Source organism: Hyperolius riggenbachi, chromosome 11 (genome assembly GCF_040937935.1).
Source record: "Hyperolius riggenbachi isolate aHypRig1 chromosome 11, aHypRig1.pri, whole genome shotgun sequence".
Classification (NCBI taxonomy): domain Eukaryota; kingdom Metazoa; phylum Chordata; class Amphibia; order Anura; family Hyperoliidae; genus Hyperolius; species Hyperolius riggenbachi.
In genome coordinates, this window is record NC_090656.1 from 49,191,660 (window position 1) to 49,212,970 (window position 21,311).

A 21,311-nucleotide genomic window follows, 5' to 3' on the forward strand; every position below is an offset into this window, starting at 1 on the left:
CATTTTGCTTAAAACTGTATTACACTATTGAGACACTTTTCTTTGCATGATTGAATACAATTAAATCGCATAATCTGAAGGGGTTCCCTCACCATTAAGACCAGACGGCTACACCACGCATGCGCTTCATGACAGTTGTATCTGTCTATATATTCGGTGAGTGAGCACCTGTGTGGGGTGAGGTGGAGGCTGATTAGGATTGTGCTTTTTTTTGGAAGAACCAGTGCCAGAACTTGGTGGATTACACATAATACGGTACTTATCTGTTAGCCGGGCGCATCCGGCAGGTGGCGCTGTTGTAGCGAATTTTGATGCGCTGGGTTGTATCTAATTCCATTCATACTTCAACGTAGTACTGTGTGAATGGAAGCGCCGCAGGTGGCGCTAATTACATTGATACGTTGATAACAATACAGTGTTAATGGCAAGGAATACATTGTATTTGAAGTGGCTGGCACTTTTACATGGAATTCAAATGAAGGCGGCGGCAATGTAACAGATGAAGCCGCCGCCTTCGTCTGTTCTTCTTCTTCTTCTCCCCCTTTGCCCTCCTCTCGCTTCTACAATGCTGGCAGCCTGCGGGGACATGCGTCTCGCCCCAGAGTCGTTCGTCGCGGCAGGGAATCCTGCTTGTTTCCTTGCGACGAACGACTGGGGGGGGGGGGGGGGGGGGGGACAGGCGTGCCCCCCCCCCCCCCCTCCAGCTGGCAGGGTTGTATAGTTGAGAGAGGGCAAAGGGGGAGAAGAAGAACAGACGAAGGCGGCGGCTTCATCTGTTACATTGCCGCCGCCTTCATTTGAATTCCATTAAGTGCCAGTGCCGGCCACTTCAAATACAATGTATTCCTTGCCATTAACACTGTATTGTTATCAACGTATCAATGTAATTAGCGCCACCTGCAGCGCTTCCATTCACACAGTACTACATTAACTAAGTATGAATGGAATTAGATACAACCCAGCGCATTGAAATTCGATACAACAGCGCCACCTGCCGGATGCGCCCGGCTAACGGATAAGTACCCATAATACTGTACCTACTGTAAGGGCTTGTACACGCCTAGAGCGTTTTTGGGTTTTTTAAGCGCCGGCGATTTTGAAAATCACCCTAAAAGCGCTTGTGCAATGATTCCCTATGAGAGCGTTCACATCTGCGTGTTGCTTTCCGCGGACCAAAGCGCTGCCTGTACCACTTTCTGAGAGCTTTGGCTATAATAGAATGTATAGGAAAATCGCTAAGCACTTGAAAAAGCGCTTGGTATAGCGATTTTCCCAGCGCTTTTAAGAATGAATACATAGGGCCTGATTCACAAAGCGGTGCAAAGTGTTTGCACGCCTGTGAAAAGCCCTTTATCATGCCTAAACTAAGTTTAGGCGTGATAAAATGAAACTCGCGCAAAATTCCCACGCACAAACTTTTTCGCGCGCAGTCGCTGCACTGCGCGCGATGCGCCCATTAAACCCTGTGGGCGCTGGGCGCGGAATTGTGTGATTGCGCGCACAAAACTTTGCGCGCGGGACTTTGCGCGCGATAACCAGCGCAAAGCGGTGCTAACTCAGGGGTGCAAAGGTTATCACGCCTAAAGTCTTTTAGGCGTGATAACTGAGTTATCACCGCTTTGTGAATCAGGCCCATAGTATTTATTCTTTTCCAAGTCAAAAAGTTCACTTCCTGATGTTAGTCAATTGCTCATCAGAAGTGCTTAGAAAAGCGCTTACACAAAATAGCCCAACGTTCAGAAAACACTGGGAGTCGTTAAAAAAAAAATCACGCACAGAAACGCTCAGCGCTTGCGATAGCACTGGGTGATTCATAATGTGAACAAGGCCTAAGTGACAGCTACATTTAAAAAAAAATGTAGTGCATTTACTCTGACAAATGGACTAAAGCAAAAACATACCACCTGACACCATATGGCAATGAGCATTCTTCTGCCTAATTATTGAAAATGCAGCATGTGTCTTGTGTAAGAAAAACATCAATATTTTCTCAATCTGCTGCTTCTGCTAGAACAAATTCTGATGGAAGACTATGAATGGAAGACTATTGCACATCTTCACACTCCCAGTCCCTCCACAGCTGCAGATAAAACCCCTTTTTCTCTTTGTTTTGATTATACCCTGGAGTCTTTTGTGATGACCTTAGTGAAAATACTTTTTATTGAATTTCCTGTATGGGCCTAGTCACATAAGAGATACTAAGCAGCTGCTGCTAATATTATCCAATGCAGTTGCCAACAAGTATAGCACACTATAGCAGCTAGTTACTACTGCGCTGTGTCCTAATGATTAGCGACTGCATTGGACAACATTAGTAGCACCTTATTAGCTGTAACTGGCAGCAGCATCTCCGTCTCTCGTGGGACATGACTCTGTGGGTTATTTATATATCAGGCAAGGTGATTATATACTCTTTAATGTCCTAATAAATGAATGCAGCTGATTAGCCATTCCTCGCAGCTGAGGTCGTCATTCATCTTGTTCATTTAATGGCCTTTCTCTGTACCTTCTCCATTTCCCTGACATGTTTTTTTATGATTTGTCGCAACGGTTGGAGAGCATAATTAAAATGAGGTTGTGCCTCCAGTAGTAGAAAAAACTTACAAAGAGTATTTACACACTGGTGATATGTTTTCTACCATTTCATTTTATTTATTTTTTTTAATTATATTTCACTCTAATTTATTAGAGTGGATAATTTGTTTAGGTACTTATCCGTTAGCCGGGCGCATCCGGCAGGTGGCGCTAATTACTATTCCCCCTCCAGGCCGACATGGATAGTAGGGAAAGATGTAACTCTGGTAGAGTTTTGTCGCCACCTGCCGGATGCGCCCGGCTAACGGATAAGTACCTTTGTTTATTTTCCCCTATTTTTAACACTTTTTTTTTAATTTTACTGCTTTGTTTTTAAAGGACAACTGAAGTGAGAGGGATGTGGAGGCGACCATATTTACTTTTTTTTGGTACTTTTCCGTTAGCCGGGCGCATCTAGCAGGTGTCGCAAATTACATGAATACTTCACGTAACAAAAGTGTGAATGTAACCAATTGTATCCGGCAGGTGGTGCTAATTACATAAGTGAGTTAATGGAATTAAAATGAAGCCGGCGGCAATGTAACAGATGAAGCCACCGACTTCGGCTTCCGCTCTCCTCCCCCTTGCCCTCTCTCCTATACAATACTGGCAGCCGGCGGGGACATGAGTGTCCCCCCAGAGTCGTTCGTCACGGCAGGGAATCCTGGTCCCTGCCGCGACTAACGACTCTGCGGGGACACACAAATCCCCGCCGGCTGCCAGTATTGTATAGGAGAGAGGGCAAGGGGGAGAAGAGCAAGAGCAAAGCCGGTGGCTTCATCTGTTACATTGCCGCCGGCTTCATTTTAATTCCATTAAAGCGGAATATAAACCTGCATTTCAACTTTGCTCTAAAACATTATTTACAGCATCTTATATGCAACCAGCATTTTTTTTTTACTAGACCAGCATTGAAAGGGTTACACACAGCTTTAAAGTTCCTGGAGATTTCTGCAGACGCATCCGAAGCTGACATAGATACATTTTGTTTACATAAATGTATCTGTGGCCTGGTGCACACCAAAAACCGCTAGCAGATCCGCAAAATGCTAGCAGATTTTGAAACGCTTTTTCTTCTTTTTCTGTAGCGTTTCAGCTAGCATTTTGCGGTTCTGTGAAGCGTTTTTGGTGTAGTAGATTTCATGTATTGTTACAGTAAAGCTGTTACTGAACAGCTACTGTAACAAAAAACGCCTGGCAAACCGCTCTGAAGTGCCGTTTTTCAGAGCGGTTTGCGTTTTTCCTATACTTAAGATTGAGGCAGAAACGCATCCGCAATCCAAAATCTGCAGCAGCCCGGGAGTATGCGTTTCTGCAAAACGCCCCCCGCTCTGGTGTGCACCAGCCCATTGAAATACATTACCCTAGCGGATCCGCACCCGCAAGCGGATTGCAAACCGCAGCCGAAACGCTCTGGTGTGCACTAGGCCTAAGTGTTGAATGTGACTCATCTCTTTGACTGAGAAGGAGTTGGAGCACAGCCAAAGAGTGTGTAACATTTCTCAATAGATACATTTAACTAAATAGAATGTAACAATCTGAACTTCTACATATCTCTCCACGGAACTTTAAACCTCTGTGTTTAACCCTTCCAATGCTGGTCTAGTAAAAAAAAATGCTTTTTGCATATAATATGCTGTAAATCATGTTTTAGAGCAAAGTTGAAATGCAGGGTTATATTCCGCTTTAACTCACTTATTACAATACATTTGGCCGCAGAGAGACAGCCACTTCAAACACAATACAACCGGTTACATTAACACTTTTGTTACGTGAAGTGTTAATGTAATTTGCGCCACCTGCCGGATGCGCCCGGCTAACGGAAAAGCACCCTTTTTTTAAGTAACACTACTTACCTGGCTGTCCTGCTGATCCTCTGCCTCTAATACGTTTAGCCATAAACCCTGAACAAACATGCGGCAGATCAGGTGTTTCTGACATTATTGCCAGATCTGGCAAAATTAGCTGCATGCTTGTTTCTGGTGTGATTCAGACACTACTGCAGCCAAATCGATCAGTAGGGCTGCCAGGCAAATGGTATTGTTTAACAGGAAATCAATATGGCAGCCTCCATATTACTCTCACTACAGTTGTCCTTTATCACTTTCCATCACATTTGTAATGCGGATAAAAGTGCTTTCTAAAATAAAATACAAAAATGCAGGAAATCTTTGTGCCACTGTGATAGTGGTTATAAGCTATATAGATTATGAAACAGGAGGAATGTTTCTCAAATTTTTATTTACCATTCTTTGAGTGCCCATTGGGCATTTTTCACACACTCTAGGCCCGTGACTTAAATCGCCAGTAATATTGCTGTGTGCAGTCAGTGCCGCTTACTGTGCAATTTGCCAGACTCATGGTACATGGGTAACGCCAGCGTTAATATTATAACATGCATTACGTTACTTGCTTAACGCGTATTACCATAGTTATGCTCAGGGCTGTGGAGTCGGTACAAAAGTCCACCGACTCTGACTCCTCAGTTTAGGATTCCACCGACTCCTCTGATTTGCATATTACAATCTTGTTGATTGAAAGTATGTAACATGAAATTCGTCTCTTAACTGCCAAAGCTTAGGAAATTTAAAAGACAACTGAAGTGAGAAGGATATGGAGACTGCCATATTTCTTCCCTTTAGTCATAGAATAAAACTAGTCCTTGGTAAGAGTACTTGTATAAGGTACAGACCGGAACAAAGAACATCTATCAGGCCCTAGGCAATGTGACTGTGGGTACATGTAAGAGTGATGTGCAGGTACTCTGCAGGGGAATGAGGAGATTCTTCCTCTATTACACATTCTTCATGCACAATCTGAACCAGGTTTATGGGTGATAGACAACACCTCTGTGTTCAATGTGCACAACATTCTCAGTGGATTCCCTGCAGCTATGTGGGGAGTGCATATGTAGAGTATAGTACTAGTGTGTAACAAAGTAAACCTGAGACAGATGAAATTAATGTTTTATACATACCTGGGGCTTCCCCCAGCCCCCTTCAAGCTAATCAGTCCTTCGCTGTCCTCCTCCGCCACCTGGATCTTCTGCTATGAGTCCAGGTACTTGAGCCAGTCTGGCGTAGTGCGCATGCACACACTCCGCCGCCGGGAGCGCACTACAGAACGCTCCTGGCTGTGGAAGCGACATGCGGCCAGACTGCGCTGACTGGCTGAATTACCAGGACTCATAGCAGAAGATCCAGGTATGTATAAAACTTTACTTTTCATCCGTCTCAGTTACCCTTTAATTTGTAGTCACCAAACCAAATTTTAACAACATATCAAATTATTTGATTTCATGAGCAAAGGGAGTGCATACATTTGCATAAATCAGAATCAACGCAGTATTATTTCCATCTCATTGACCATCTTTATTAGTGACACAGCTACACATCAGGCTTTATATACTTACAGCATAGATGTTATTTAGTATATATAAGAGATTCCTGTGTACACATCATATACACAGTCACAATCAGATGTGTATATCTGAATTTAAAAATGTGGGGACTGCTTTATTGAAGCAGCTCAAGTAACTCATTTTGATTGGTTTATTTCATTTTTGTGGACTAAGCACAGCTATACTGCATGTATAAATTTTTTATGATGACTATTATCTGAGAAATAGAACATTTTACCATATTTTCTATTTTAATTACAGTTTAAATTAATTAGGAGTCAGAGTCGGTGCATTTTTTCCCGACTTCGACTCCAGGAACCCAAAATTACTCTGACTCTCCGACTCCGACTCCACAGCCCTGGTTATGCTTGCGTTATCCATGTACCTCAAGTCACGTGGTTACATGGGGAACTGATAGAGCCATGAGCAGGCATACATTTGAAGAAGTCGCAAACTAATTAATATTACTAGCAATATCGGTAAATAACAATTTAAGTGCAACGTTAAATAACAAAATCAATAACAGAAACCGGTAAATAACGATTTACTTGTGGTATTACATTATCAGTAAATTTATTGATAATGTTGAACCTAACTATAACCTAATCTCTCCCTACTCTCACACAGAACCCCACCTTGGTGATGCCTAACCCTAAGACCCCCCTGGTGGTGCCTAACCCTAAGACCCCCCCTGGTGGTGCCTAACCCTAAGACCCCCCCTGGTGGTGCCTAACCCTAAGTCCCCGCTGGTGTTGCCTAACCCTAAGTCCCCCCTTGGTGGTGCCTAACCCTAAGTCCCCGCTGGTGTTGCCAAACCCTAAGTCCCCCCTTGGTGGTGCCTAACCCTAAGTCCCCCCTTGGTGGTGCCTAACCCTAAGTCCCCCCTTGGTGGTGCCTAACCCTAAGTCCCCCCTTGGTGGTGCCTAACCCTAAGTCCCCCCTTGGTGGTGCCTAACCCTAAGTCCCCCCTTGGTGGTGCCTAACCCTAAGTCCCCCCTTGGTGGTGCCTAACCCTAAGTCCCCCCTTGGTGGTGCCTAACCCTAAGTCCCCCCTTGGTGGTGCCTAACCCTAAGTCCCCCCTTGGTGGTGCCTGACCCTAAGTCCCCCCTTGGTGGTGCCTGACCCTAAGTCCCCCCTTGGTGGTGCCTAACCCTAAGTCCCCCCTTGGTGGTGCCTGACCCTAAGTCCCCCCTTGGTGGTGCCTGACCCTAAGTCCCCCCTTGGTGGTGCCTAACCCTAAGTCCCCCCTTGGTGGTGCCTAACCCTAAGTCCCCCCTTGGTGGTGCCTAACCCTAAGTCCCCCCTTGGTGGTGCCTAACCCTAAGTCCCCCCTTGGTGGTGCCTAACCCTAAGTCCCCCCTTGGTGGTGCCTAACCCTAAGTCCCCCCTTGGTGGTGCCTAACCCTAAGTCCCCCCTTGGTGGTGCCTAACCCTAAGTCCCCCCTTGGTGGTGCCTAACCCTAAGTCCCCCCTTGGTGGTGCCTAACCCTAAGTCCCCCCTTGGTGGTGCCTAACCCTAAGTCCCCCCTTGGTGGTGCCTAACCCTAAGTCCCCCCTTGGTGGTGCCTAACCCTAAGTCCCCCCTTGGTGGTGCCTAACCCTAAGTCCCCCCTTGGTGGTGCCTAACCCTAAGTCCCCCCTTGGTGGTGCCTAACCCTAAGTCCCCCCTTGGTGGTGCCTAACCCTAAGTCCCCCCTTGGTGGTGCCTAACCCTAAGTCCCCCCTTGGTGGTGCCTAACCCTAAGTCCCCCCTTGGTGGTGCCTAACACTAAGTCCCCCCTTGGTGGTGCCTAACACTAAGTCCCCCCTTTGGTGGTGCCTAAATCTAAGACCCCCCCCCCCCCCCCTAGTGGTGCCTAACCTTAACACCCCCTGATACCAGCTACCATTAATATGATAAATTTCAATTTAATTGCAGCCTCTCACTAAATAGCGTAATGGCATTCTATATTACGATAAATATATCGATAAATAACAATTGCGCCCACATATTTCAATAAATATCAAATGCGCCCATTTTTGGCTGCAACTTTTGCAACTGCTCCTATGAGCATTCCCCTCATCATTAAGAAGCACGGGAGAGGGAAGCAGAACATGATTTAGGAATAGTAAAGGCTCGTTTCCATTAGTGGGATTTTAGCTGCGCTTTTGGAAACGTGATTGCAGAGAAATCAGAGAGTGCAAAGACTGCATTGCCTGATGTTTCCATGCATGCGCTGTGATTCACTGCTGAACCGCAGCACATGGTTGCACGCATTATGATGCGTTTGCACCGCTATCCCATGCATAATAAATGAATGGCATCACAAGCGATGCCTCTGGGGGAATCAGGAGCAACGGTGAAGCACGGCCACCTGCGTTGCAAATGGAAACAAGCCCTATGGGCCTGAACACACCAGCACACTTCTGACCACTTCTGTGCTGATTTTAGCAACAATATTACAGTACATTGCTGCAAAATGCACAGAAGCCGACAGCAGAACGTTAGTGTGTCCGAGCCCTATCACTGGTAAGATGTAGCCTCAGTTCCTACAAGTTCACTTCTCAGGTTGACCAGCTCACCTCTTTAAATGCAGTTTGGTGGTGCTTCTTTTATCCACATTAGACAAGACACAGAACATTTATATTGTGCTTTTCTCCGGGCAGGCACAAAGCACTAGAGATGCAGCCACTTAGGGTGCGCTCCAAGGGCGACCAGGAGCATTTGGAAGCCTTGCCCAAAGACTCCTTACTATCCTATGTACTAGCTTGAGTCAGGATTGGAACCCTGGTCAAAGGCTCAAATTCCTCATCAAAGTACTAGATGCTATCCAACTGACATTAGAGTTTTTATAATTCTTCCTTTTCCTATGAGATCTTTCCATTATAAATATCATGCAAAAATAGGGCTGGTAAAAAGATTTTGAAAAGTAGAGAAAAATCTACTATTTCAAGAATCTTACTAGTTTCAGAGACCGAAGACTGGTACTATGTCTATAAACAGAAACAACTACAAGTCTCACAAACATGTATGTCGTGTGAAATCTGGAAGCGGGGACTGTTTGTTCTCTCTGCATGGCTGTATAACACACAAGGATGATAATTCAGGAAGGATCCCCTGTACTGATTGTGTGTTCTTCTCTCTCAGCATTGTCACCAGCTCCCCCGTCTCTAGAGGATGAATGGCAGAGCATCTCGGATCTCACTCTGGCCTGTAACAGCATTCTGGAGGCCATGTCTAAGGAAGGTATTGTATCAATGTCCACAATAACTAATATGCTGTCATGTTACTGACTCTCATTTGTGACAGTCTGTGCCATTAAATTTCATTGATTTAAAGGGAATCTGAAGTGAAAATAAACTTAAAGCGGAATATAACCCTGCATTTCAACTTTGCTCTAAAACATTATTTACAGCATATTATATGCAACCAGCATTTTTTTTACTAGACCAGCATTGGAAGGGTTACACACAGGGCTTTAAAGTTCCGTGGAGAGAAATGCAGACGCATCCGAAGTTTAGATAGATACATTTAAGTAAACACAATGTAACAAGTGAGGAATGTGAGCTCCTGCACAATCAGAGAATGTGTCAAATTCACCACTTGTTACATTGTGTTTACTTAAATGTATCTATCTAAACTTTGGTGGCAGCTAAACTTTAAAGCCCTGTGTGTAACCCTTCCAATGCTGGTCTAGTAAAAAAAAAAAATGCTGGTTGCATATAATATGCTGTAAATAATGTTTTAGAGCAAAGTTGAAATGCAGAGTTATAATCCGCTTTAAGAAATCATGAATTGTATGTGTAGTACAGCTAAAAAATAGAACATTAATAGCAAAGAAACAAGTCATATATTGTTTCCAGTACAGGAAGAGTTAAGAAACTTCAGTTGTTATCTATGCAAAAGAGCTTCTCCGAGTTCCCTGATTTCTGGAGCACTATACATCAAAGAAACAGTGACAGACAGCTTCAGATGAGATTCAGTGAGGAGAGAAGTTCAAAGGGTCTTTAGCTCTGCAAAACACACTCTCTATTTTAAACTATAAGACAGAGCAAACTGCAAATATGACAGTATGATGCTATGCTATAAAAAAAAATGCTATATAACTGAAAAATAAAAATATGAGACTAATTTCTTTGCTACTAATGTTCTATTCCTTATCCGTACTAGCAAGGAGTTTTGAATCAGGATGATACCATTTATTGGCTAACTTAGAGATGGATAAACAGTGAGCTTTCGACTTATAAAAAGACTTCGTCGGACTGGTTCCTGACAAACACTGAAAAACACAGCTTATATACACTGACATAGGCCTGGTGCACACCAAAACACGCTAGCAGATCCGCAAAATGCTAGCAGATTTTGAAACGCTTTTTCTTATTTTTCTGTAGCGTTTCAGCTAGCATTTTGCGGTTTTGTGAAGCGTTTTTGGTGTAGCAGATTTCATATATTGTTACAGTAAAGCTGTTACTACTGAACAGCTTCTGTAACAAAAACGCCTGCAAAACCGCTCTGATCTGCCGATTTTCAGTGCGGTTTGCGGTTTTCCTATACTTTACATTGGAGGCAGAAACACCTCCGCAATCCAAAAAAATGCCTTACCCCGGGAGTATGCGTTTCAGCAAAACGCCTCCCGCTCTAGTGTGAACCACACCATTGAGATACATTGACCAAGCGTTGCGGCTGCAAAAAACGCCAAAAAACCTGCTTGGTGTGCACCAGCCCATACAGAGGAAAAACTCTACACATACAATTCATGATATCAAAAGTTTTTTTTTTCGCTTTAGTGTCACTTTACAGGCAGTTTTAAATTGAATGCAATGTTTTTTAGTATATTTATTTCTTTGTTTTAGCGCTAAAATGATTTTTAGTTTTATTTTCTGTGAAACAAATATGCTGTTTTGGGGTGCCACCTGCTGGTTTGACTCCTAAACGTACAGGAAATATCACTTTATGGTTGCAGTATACAAGTTTCAAGCATTGCAGGAGCCTGCTGTTCTCTGTCTTTACTGCTTTTCATTCCCAGCAGGTGGCGCTCTAAACAAATATCACATTTTGTGATGTGATTCATTTGTGATATTTAGTACTTTTCTGATTTAAAAATAAAAAAAAAAGGGGGGTAGAGAGAGATATGAAAGGATATATTAATTTCCACTTGCTAATTATGTAATGGAAATGGGCCTGTAGAGGTCCACAAGGTACACCCCTAGCTGAACTGGAAGCCAGAAACCTCCATTCTAGTTTGTAGCCCATAATAAAAAAAATGCAGTGCTCTGTGTTAAAGGGAACCCGAGGTTAGAGGGATATGGCGGCTGACATGTTTATTTCTTTTTAAGTAATGCACATTGCCTGGCTGTCCTGCTGACCCTCTGCCTCTAATACTTTAAGTCCTAGACCCTGATCAAGCATGCAGAACAGATGTCTATGGCAAATATGACAAGATTAGCTGCATGCTTGTTTCAGGTGCGTGATTTAAATCCTACTGACCAGAAAGATCAGCAGGGCTGACAGGCAACCGGTATTGTTTAAAAGGAAATAAATATGGCAGCTTCCATGGATCTCACACCTACGGTTCTTTTTAACCCCCTTGGCGGTATGAAAAATACCGCCAGGGGGAAGCGCAACAGTTTTTTTTTAATTTTTTTTTTTTTTTTATCATGTAGCGAGCCGAGGGCTCGCTACATGATAGCCGCTGCTCAGCGGCATCCCCCCGCCCGCTTCGATCGCCTTCGGCGATCACCGATCAGGAAATCCCGTTCAAAGAACGGGATTTCCTGGAGGGCTTCCCCCGTCGCCATGGCGACGGGGCGGGATGACGTCACCGACGTCAGCGACGTCGGGACGTCATTGGGAGACCCGATCCACCCCTCGGCGCTGCCTGGCACTGATTGGCCAGGCAGCGCTCGGGGTCTGGGGGGGGGGGGGCCGCGCGATCGGGGTGCTGGCGCAGCTAGCAAAGTGCTAGCTGCGTCCAGCAAAAAAAAAATTAAGTAAATCGGCCCAGCGGGGCCTGAGCGGCACCCTCCGGCGGCTTACCCCGTGTCACACACGGGGTTACCGCCAAGGAGGTTAAGCAGCAGTATTTAAAAACTTTTTTTTAGCTTGAAATTTGTTTAAGTATCAGGGTTTAGAAAAGCCCACCCTGTGCATAATTGCACTACAGACGAGGGTGGGATTGCACTGCCCTATGAGGTTCTCTTGTGACTCTGTGCTGTCGTTCCATCCTGCTCTGCACTGACAGACCCCACTGCTCAGCTGTGTCCTTTATTGTTCTGCTCACTGTTCCCGGTTATCTGCTGCTCCATCTCACACTGCCTTAACTAATCCCCACTGCCTCCTATCCAATCCCATATCTCCAGTGTCTGCCTCTTCACCATGTTCTGTGGTCACTGTTCCCATTCCCACTGCGTGCTGTCCCATCCTGATCTCCAGTGTCTCCCCTTTCACCATGCTCTGTAGTCACTGATCCCCACTGCCTCCTATCCCATCCTGATCTTCAGTGTTTCTCAATTCACCATGCTCTGTGGCTATTGATCCCTACTGCCTCCTCTCCCATCCTGATCTCCAGTGTCTCCCCTTTCACCATGCTCTGTGGTCACTGATCCCCACTGCCTGCTGTCCCATCCTGATCTCCAGTGTCTCCCCTTTCACCATGCTCTGTAGTCACTGATCCCCACTGCCTGCTGTCCCATCCTGATCTCCCGTGTCTCCCCTTTCACCATGCTCTGTAGTCACCGATCCCCACTGCCTGCTGTCCCATCCTGATCTTCAGTGTTTCCCCATTCACCATGCTCTGTGGCTATTGATCCCTACTGCCTCCTCGCCCATCCTGATCTCCAGTGTCTCCCCTTTCACCATGCTCTGTGGTCACTGATCCCTACTGCCTCCTCGCCCATCCTGATCTCCAGTGTCTCCCCTTTCACCATGCTCTGTGGTCACTGATCCCCACTGCCTCTTCGCCCATCCTGATCTCCAGTGTCTCCCCTTTCACCATGCTCTGTAGTCACTGATCCCCACTGCCTCCTATCCCATCCTGATCTCCAGTGTCTCCCCTTTCACCATGCTCTGTGGTCACTGTTCCTATTCCCACTGCCTGCTGCCCCATCCTGATCTCCAGTGTCTCCCCTTTCACCATGCTCTGTGGTCGCTGATCCCCATTGCCTGCTGTCCTATCCTGATCTCCAGTGTTTCCCCATTCACCATGCTCTGTGGTCACTGATCCCTACTGCCTCCTCGCCCATCCTGATCTCCAGTGTCTCCCCTTTCACCATGCTCTGTGGTCACTGATCCCCATTGCCTGCTGTCCCATCCTGATCTCCAGTGTTTCCCCATTCACCATGCTCTTTGGCTATTGATCCCTACTGCCTCCTCTCCCATCCTGATCTCCAGTGTTTCCCCATTCACCATGCTCTGTGGTCACCCATCCCTGTTGCTTCCTGTTCTATCATTTATTGCCATCACCAATCCCTTCTATCTGCTGTCCCAACATACAAAGACTTCAATAACTCTCTTCCTACTTTTCCATCCTGTTCTGCCATACCTTATTGTTACTCATGCCTGTCACATCCTGTATCACCTGCTCTGATCCCTGCTACTTCCTGTTCTCTCTCTGTCATTGATCCTCACTATGTGCTTTCTCATCCTGCACCACCTTTTCTGGTCCCTGCTACTTCCTGTGACTCTCTGACATCACTGATCCGTACAGCTTCCTGTTATATTACTCTCTGACATCACTGGCCCCATTACTTCTTGTTCTCTCTGCTCTACTCTACCATCAAAGTTCCTTGTTGTCCAGTCCCATGTGCTTTACGTAACCTTATGTTTGTATGCCAGGGTAACGAGGTCACAACATAAAGGACTACCCTCACAACAAAAAAGTACAATTTAAAATGTGTGTGTGTGTATATATATATATATATATATATATATATATATATATATACACACACACACACACACACACACACAGTACTGTGCAAGAGTTTTAGGCAGGTGTAAAAAAAAATGCTGTAAACAAAGAATGCTTTCAAAAATGTAAGTGTTCATCATTTATTTTTATCAATCAACAAAATGCAGTGAAGGAGCAGAAGAGAAATTTAAATTAAATCAATATTTGGTGACTACTCTTTGCCTTCAAAACAGCATCAATCCTTCTAGGTATACTTTCACCCAGTAGACAGTACATGGAGGCAGACCGGGCACTTGTCTCATAAAACGCTTTAATCTTCACTTAAGCCACAATTGGTACAAAAACATTTAACACGTGTAAGTACATCAAACCTGGATTGATGTTCGTGTTGGGGTGCTCAGGGTTCGGGTGACCAGGGGGGTGGTTGGATGGCACTACAGCCATTTCAAGCTGATCCGGCGACTGCTCGCATGCATGTGTCGACTAAGGATACAAGCACGTGACCAAGCGCCGGGTTGGCGTGAAACGGCTGTAGTGCCATCCAACCACCCCCCTGGTCACCCGAACCCTGAGCACCTCAACACGATCATCAATCCAGGTTTGATGTACTTACACGTGATAAATGTTTTTGTAATAATTGTGGCTTAACCTCCTTAGCGGTAACCCCGAGCTGAGCTCGGGGTAAGCCGCCGCGGAGGATATCTCAGCCCCTGGTGGGGCGATTTCTGTTCTGTAAAGTGCTGTACAGTGCTAGCTGCGCGTCCAGCTCGATCGCCGCCGCTCTGCGGTGATCGTCCGCACGCAGCGGCAGAAGAGGGCCCTCCCCCGCCAGAGCCCTGCGCAGCCCGGACCAATCAGTCCCGGGCAGCGCAAAGGGCTGGATCGGATGGGTCTGACGTCAGGACGTCGGCTGACGTCCATGACTTCATTTCGATCATAGCCATGGCGACAGGAGAAGCCAAACAGGAGATTGCGTTCTATACGCAATCTCCTGTTTACTTTTGTTGCCGGCGGTGATCGGACTAGAGGGGCACATGCGCCCTCTAGTGGTGTTTTATGTAGCTACCACTCAGGTAGCTACATGAAACAAAAACAAAAAATTAAAAAAAAAAGTGCAATGCAGCCTCCTTGGCGGAAAAATTGAACCGCCAAGGAGGTTAAGTGAAGATTAAAGCGTTTTATGAGACCAGTGCCCGGTCTGCCTCTATGTACTGTCTATTTACAAGTTGTTTTCGTCTGCCTAACTGGATGCACGTCTCTTGGCTAACTTTAAGCACCACAACACGTGCGTTCTGGGGTGAAGTGTGGAAAAACATATGTACAAGGTGCAGGTGAAGGTCTCCACCCCCAAACTTATTTACTTAATGCCAAATAACCTCTTTCTACAGTGTACTAATACTTTCACACAGTGTTTGCAGGAACTCAGCTGGTAGGTTGTTCCAAACATCTTGGAGAATTAACCACAGATAGTCTGTGGATATAGGCTTCCTCACATCCTTCTGTCTTTTCATGTAATCCCGGACACAATTTTTGACTCATCATTCCAGAGCACTTGCTGCCATTTTTCTGCACCCCAGTTCCGATATTTTCATGCATACTTGAGTCACTTGGCCTTGTTTCCTCATCGGGGGTATGGCGTTTTGGCTGTAACTCTTCCATGAAGTCCAATTATGGCCAGACTTCTCCGGACAGTAAATGGGTGCACTTGGGTCCCACTGCTTTATGACATTTCTGAGCTGATGGCACTGCTGGACATCTTCCAGTTTCGATTGGTAATAAGCTTGACGAGTCTTTCATCTGCACCACTAAGTTTCCTTGGCCGAACACTGCATCTATGATACTCAACATTGCCCATTTCTTTGTGATTCTTCAAAAGAGCTTGAACGGCACATCTTGAAAACCCAGTCTGCTTTGAAAATCTTTGTCTGGGAGAGACATTGCTGATGCCCTGTGTCTTGTTGCTGTGTTCAATCTTGCCATGACATGAATTTGTCTTCCACAACCTCACCTTGCTAGCAGAGCTTGGCTGTTCCTCACCTAGTTTTAAGCCTCCTACACAGCTGTTTCTGTTTCATTGAATGCCTGTATTTCAACCTACATGTGACATTAATGATCATTAGCATCTGTTTGGTATGATTGGTTTGTCATACACCTGACTGTAATCCGACAAAATCCCTGACTATGCAAGTGTACCTATGAGAGTTGATGCTAGTTTGAAGGCAAAAGGTAGTAACACCAAATATTAATTTAAATTTTATTTTTGTTCGTTAACTTTGCATTTTGTAAATTGATAACCATAAACAATCATTATCTATATTTCTAAAATCCTTTGTTTACAGTATTTTTCACACCTGCCTACAACTGTTGCACAGTACTACAGTGTTTAAATCCTAATAAAAAGACGATAAATAAAAAAAGGTGCCAGAAAATTTGGGCATTGCATGAAGCCTTTAGTAGATTATTGGCAATACTGCTTTTATTCTACTATCCCTTAACCTAGCCTACTTCCAGTTATGCCAGAACATATCCAAATGCCTCTATGTGCCATGTGTACTTTTCTCTCCCACATATGCATTGGACAGCAGCCTAACAATTCCAATAGGCTTTGTTTCCCCAGCAATCAAACTATTGTGAGTGCACAGAGGTACACACAACATGTTTCGGGCGTTGCCCTTCCTCAGCTGTACCGCCCCTCACCCAGGACACTCCTATACCCACTGTTTAATCATGTGATGTAATTGTATTACTTCATGTGGGTGGGTATAAAGGTGTCACCTGGGTGAGGTGCGGTACACCTGACAAAGGGCAACGCCCAAAACATGTTGTGTGTACCTCTGTGTGCTCCCAATACAGTTTGATTGCTGAGCCATTTGTGTGCCGTCTCCAATTTTATTTGTTTCCAGTGTATGCAGGAGTGGTGTCCCTGCTGGATTCTGGCACCGGCAGTCTGACCTATATTGCATAGGTCAGGTGGAAAGTGTGTGATTTTCTTTTGTGTAGGCTTTGTTTCCCCGTCTGATTTTTGCATGTGGGGAAAAGCAGCGAATCAGATGTTATTATTATTATTATTATTATTATTATTTAGTATTTATATAGCGCCGACATATTACGCAGCGCTGTACAGAGTATATATATATCTTGTCACTAACTGTCCCTCAAAGGAGCTCACAATCTAATCCCTACCATCACCATATGTCTATATTATGTAGTGTAAGTACTGTAGTCTAGGGCCAATTTTTAGGGGGAGCCAATTAACTTATCCATATGTTTTTGGAATGTGGGAGGAAACCGGAGTGCCCGGAGGAAACCCACGCAGACACGGAGACAACATACAAACTCTTTGCAGATAGTGCCCTGGCTGGGATTCGAACCAGGGACCCAGCGCTGCAAGGCGAGAGAGCTAACCACTACGCCACCGTACTGCCCACGCCACCGTGCTGGAAACGGGCCCTAACCCTCCCCTACCTAAGCCTAACAATTACCACACACTCACAGACACACACACACACTTAACGCCTTACACTACCCTCCCCTCCTGCCAATTACCTTGTATCCTCTATATATCTGGCAAGCAAATTATACTCTGGATGCCACTATAGCTGCAATTACATTGCGGTGTATGGCGACGCCCAATTTCCCAGGTGCCGCGTGGTACCCAAATGACCTGCTTCGTCCAGGGTGTGCTTTTGTAAAGTGACAGTAACTTAGAAAAAGGGTAATTTATAGTGCTCTAGGAAACCGACACATGTATATGTACGTGGCAGTGTCTATTTTAAATTCTACCATTATTTTTTTTTTGCACTTCTGGTCCTTTAATTCTATTCAGTGGTGGTTCAGTGTTTAAATATTGCTGTGCAACACTGTTTCAGGCCTTACAGAAAACTATTCAACCTGGAAGCATCGTTCTGCAACATTCGTACACTGCAGCAGAAGAAAGGAGGACAAATCTCATACAGTTTGCATTGCGCATATAATCTTACACATCTGCATTCTACAAACCATCCATTGATTACAGAAAACACTTCATTCTAAAAGCATTGTTCATTAACATTAACCTCCTTGCCGTTCTAAAAAATCCGGCAAGGAGGCAGCGCCGCACTTTTTTTAAATTTTTTTTTTTTAAATCATGTAGCGAGCCCAGGGCTCGCTACATGATAGCCGCTGAGCGGCGGCATCCCCCCACCCACTCCGATCGCCTTCGGCGATCAGAGTATGCAGGAAATCCCGTTGAGAACGGGATTTCCTGCAGGGCTTCCCCGGTCGCCATGGCGACTGGGCGGGATGACGTCACCGACGTCGTGACGTCTGAGGGAATCCCGATCCGCCCCTTAGCGCTGCCTGGCACTGATTGGCCAGGCTGCGCAGGGGTCTGGGGTGGGGGGGGGGGCTCGGCGGGTAGCAGCGAATCGGCGGCGAGCGGCGGCGATCGCGTACTACACGCAGCTAGCAAAGTGCTAGCTGCGTGTAGGAAGAAAAAATTATGCAAATCGGCCCAGCGGGGCCTGAGAAATCCTCCTGCGCAGGTTACCCCGAACTGTGTTTGGGATAACTGGCAAGGAGGTTAACCCTTTAGCAGCCAATTTATTTAGAGGCTTGCAAGTGCTCCAGGCCAATTTATTTTAGCACATTTTTTTTTTTATTTCTCATTTGTTACATTTCTTTGCTTCTAATTAGTTCTGCTGTAATGTGTGTTTATGGCCACTTGTCACTAGGGGGCAGTGTGAGACAATAACAGAGGACTTCTGCTTTCAGTTTCTATACTTCCTGCTAGTAAAAAGAGATCAAAGCATTCCAAGAATAGACAGCACAACAAGTTCTGCCGACTGAAGTCAAAAGCAGTGCACTTATCTCAAACAAGATAACTCTATTGAAGTTGCCAATGGGTGAAAGAAAAGGGGAAAAATATACATTTTGCATTGTGCATATAATAATACAAACTCCCATGTTGCAAATCATCAAAAATTCTGAGAATGTTTCAAGCTAAAGACCTTCTAATCCCTCTTGAGGCCACTGCATCTTTGGATCAGTCTTGCTTCCTTTTGCAATAATAGTCTATCTCTGTCACCTCCTCTTTTTACCTTTAAATTTGCATTGTGCTTACATACTGAAAACCATCCTTGTGCACACAGAGTCATGCCTGCTGCCCAAACAGTCTCTTGTGATCGCTTTTGGGGATTGTTTAGCAGTATCCATTGTACAGACATGCAACTCCGCTCTCTGGCATGGAACATGTTCTGCCTATGGGGATTAGCGGGGAGGGGAGGAAAGAGTGGGTGGGGAGAGGGGAGGGGGGGAGTAGAACAAGTAGGAGGGATTCTGTTGCAAACTGCAGAGGGAACTACAGCAGCAATCAGCTGAGGATTTCCAGTCTGGTGGACTGTTGAAGAGGAACAAGCTAATGCCGGTGAACACGTCTACATGTGGTACACTATCCCTTAATGGGCACATACAAATATTCTGGGTGTTGAAAGTCTACCATATGTATGTAGTTCCAGACTGATCAAAATAACAGTTCATTGCCTGTGGGTACCACTTGGGAATAACTATGGTCATGCAAAATCATTTCAGCTAGAAATAAATTATGAAGCATTAGAAAGGGGCCCAAGTTAAGGAATAATGTACTATCTATGACCCTTATTTTAAAAGCTATTTAACAAACTTTATTAATAATCTAAAATAAAGACACAAGCAACAATTGCAAATGGGCATAAGTTGTCCAGCTCCACAGAGTGCACTTCCTGTACAAATACATGTTTCAAACTCTTAAATCAGTGGTGAAGTGCTTCATGAGATTGCATGCTGTCATTACTGAGTACCGCTGAATGTTAGATGTCCCCTTTAGTATGGCTCACAACCTTATAATAATTCTATAATACCTTCAGGAGACTTTACATCCCTGCTTTTTCTTACTCTGAACACTGATTGGGGTGTTAAAGAGGCACTTTAGTGACATATAGTAGAATTCAGTAAATTATTCAGGATACCCACATTTACGTTAAATATTTACAGTGCATCCATAAAGTATTCACAGTGCATCACTTTTTCCACATTTTGTTATGTTATATTATTTTTCCAAAAGAGAGTAATGACATTGTTTTCCTCAAAATTCTACATACATCACCCAATAATGACAAAGTGATAAACGTTTAGTTCAGGTTTTGACAAACTTATTAAAAATAAAAGATACAATTGAGAAAGCACATGTATATAAGTATTCACAGCCTTTGCCATGAAGCTCAAAATTGAGCTGAGGTGCATCTATTTTCCTGATCATCCTTGAGGCAGGGAACACACTACATGCGTTTTTGCGCGTTTTGCCACGAACGGCAAAACGCGCACGATTTTAAAGCCTATTGAAAATAATAGCCTAGCTCGGGAAACGCTGCGCCGCATGCGTTTGTGCGCGTTTGCGTTTTTTTACGCGTTTTGTACCCGCACAGTTTTCTGCTTTTTTCCGCACATTGCATGACACTACATGCCATGCAAACGCAGAAACGCACGCGGAAAAACGCACGCGTTAGACGCGACCGCAAAACCCGACGGAAACCTGGGAAACGCAGGGAAAAACGGCCCTGCAAGTGTGTTCCCTGCCTGAGATGTTTTTTAATTGGAGCTTAATTGGAGTCCACCTGTGGTAGAGTCAGTTGATTGGATATGATATTGATTGGAAAGACACACACCTGTCTATATAAGGCCCCACAGTTGGCAGTGCACGTCAACACACACACCAAGCATGAAGTCAAAAGAATTGTCTTTAGACCTCTGAGAAAAGTGCCCCTTGGGGATACTTACCTCGGGAGGGGGAAGCCTCTGGATCCTATCGAGGCTTCCCCCGTCCTCCTCCGTTCCACGGTGGTCTCAGTGGGCCCCTCTGAATGGCGGCCATGTAAATATTTACCTTCCCTTGGAACGTTCAATGAATAAACATTCCACAGAGGTGCACCTGAAAGCACTAAAGATGTGACAAATTTCAGAATGTAAATCAGGGAGAGAAATGATTTATCAATGACCAAACACCGACTAAATACTACAGTAATAAGTAATATTGTAAAAGTGATTTTAGTAATTGCATTATTTTCAGCACAGTTCTCTCTAATGCTTTGGTTGTCCAGTCATATTTGGGTACTACTGATGTAAAGAATTTGTAAACTTTTTCTTATCAGTACAGATGCACTCGGTGGAGGTGAACAGCTGATGCCCACTTGTGTTTCTTGTTTGAGTCTTTTTAGACTTGTATTTTAGATTGGTATTAATAAAGTTTGTTAAATTGTTTACAACATAAGAGTCAGGGGTACAAGATTATTATCCCCACCGCAGTCCCTTACTTCGGTGCCTTTCTAATGCTTCTACATACAGTGGTGTGAAAAACGATTTGCCCCCTTCCTGATTTCTTATTCTTTTGCATGTTTTTCACACTTAAATGTTTCTGCTCATCAAAAACCGTTAA

General features: G+C 44.8%; 1 protein-coding gene across 11 annotated transcripts in view; it reads left to right on the top strand.

The window, feature by feature from the left end:
• Positions 1-21,311, top strand: part of SIPA1 (signal-induced proliferation-associated 1) — a 215,503-nt gene that overhangs the window by 184,529 nt on the left and 9,663 nt on the right. For all 11 annotated transcript variants that reach the window (XR_011024852.1, XR_011024853.1, XR_011024854.1 and 8 more), the window contains one exon: positions 9,103-9,201. Coding sequence is in view for 8 of the 11 variants with exons in the window: in XM_068260904.1 (XP_068117005.1) it covers positions 9,103-9,201 (99 nt within the window). In the remaining 3 variants the exon portion in view is untranslated. The remainder of the gene's footprint in view (positions 1-9,102; positions 9,202-21,311) is intronic.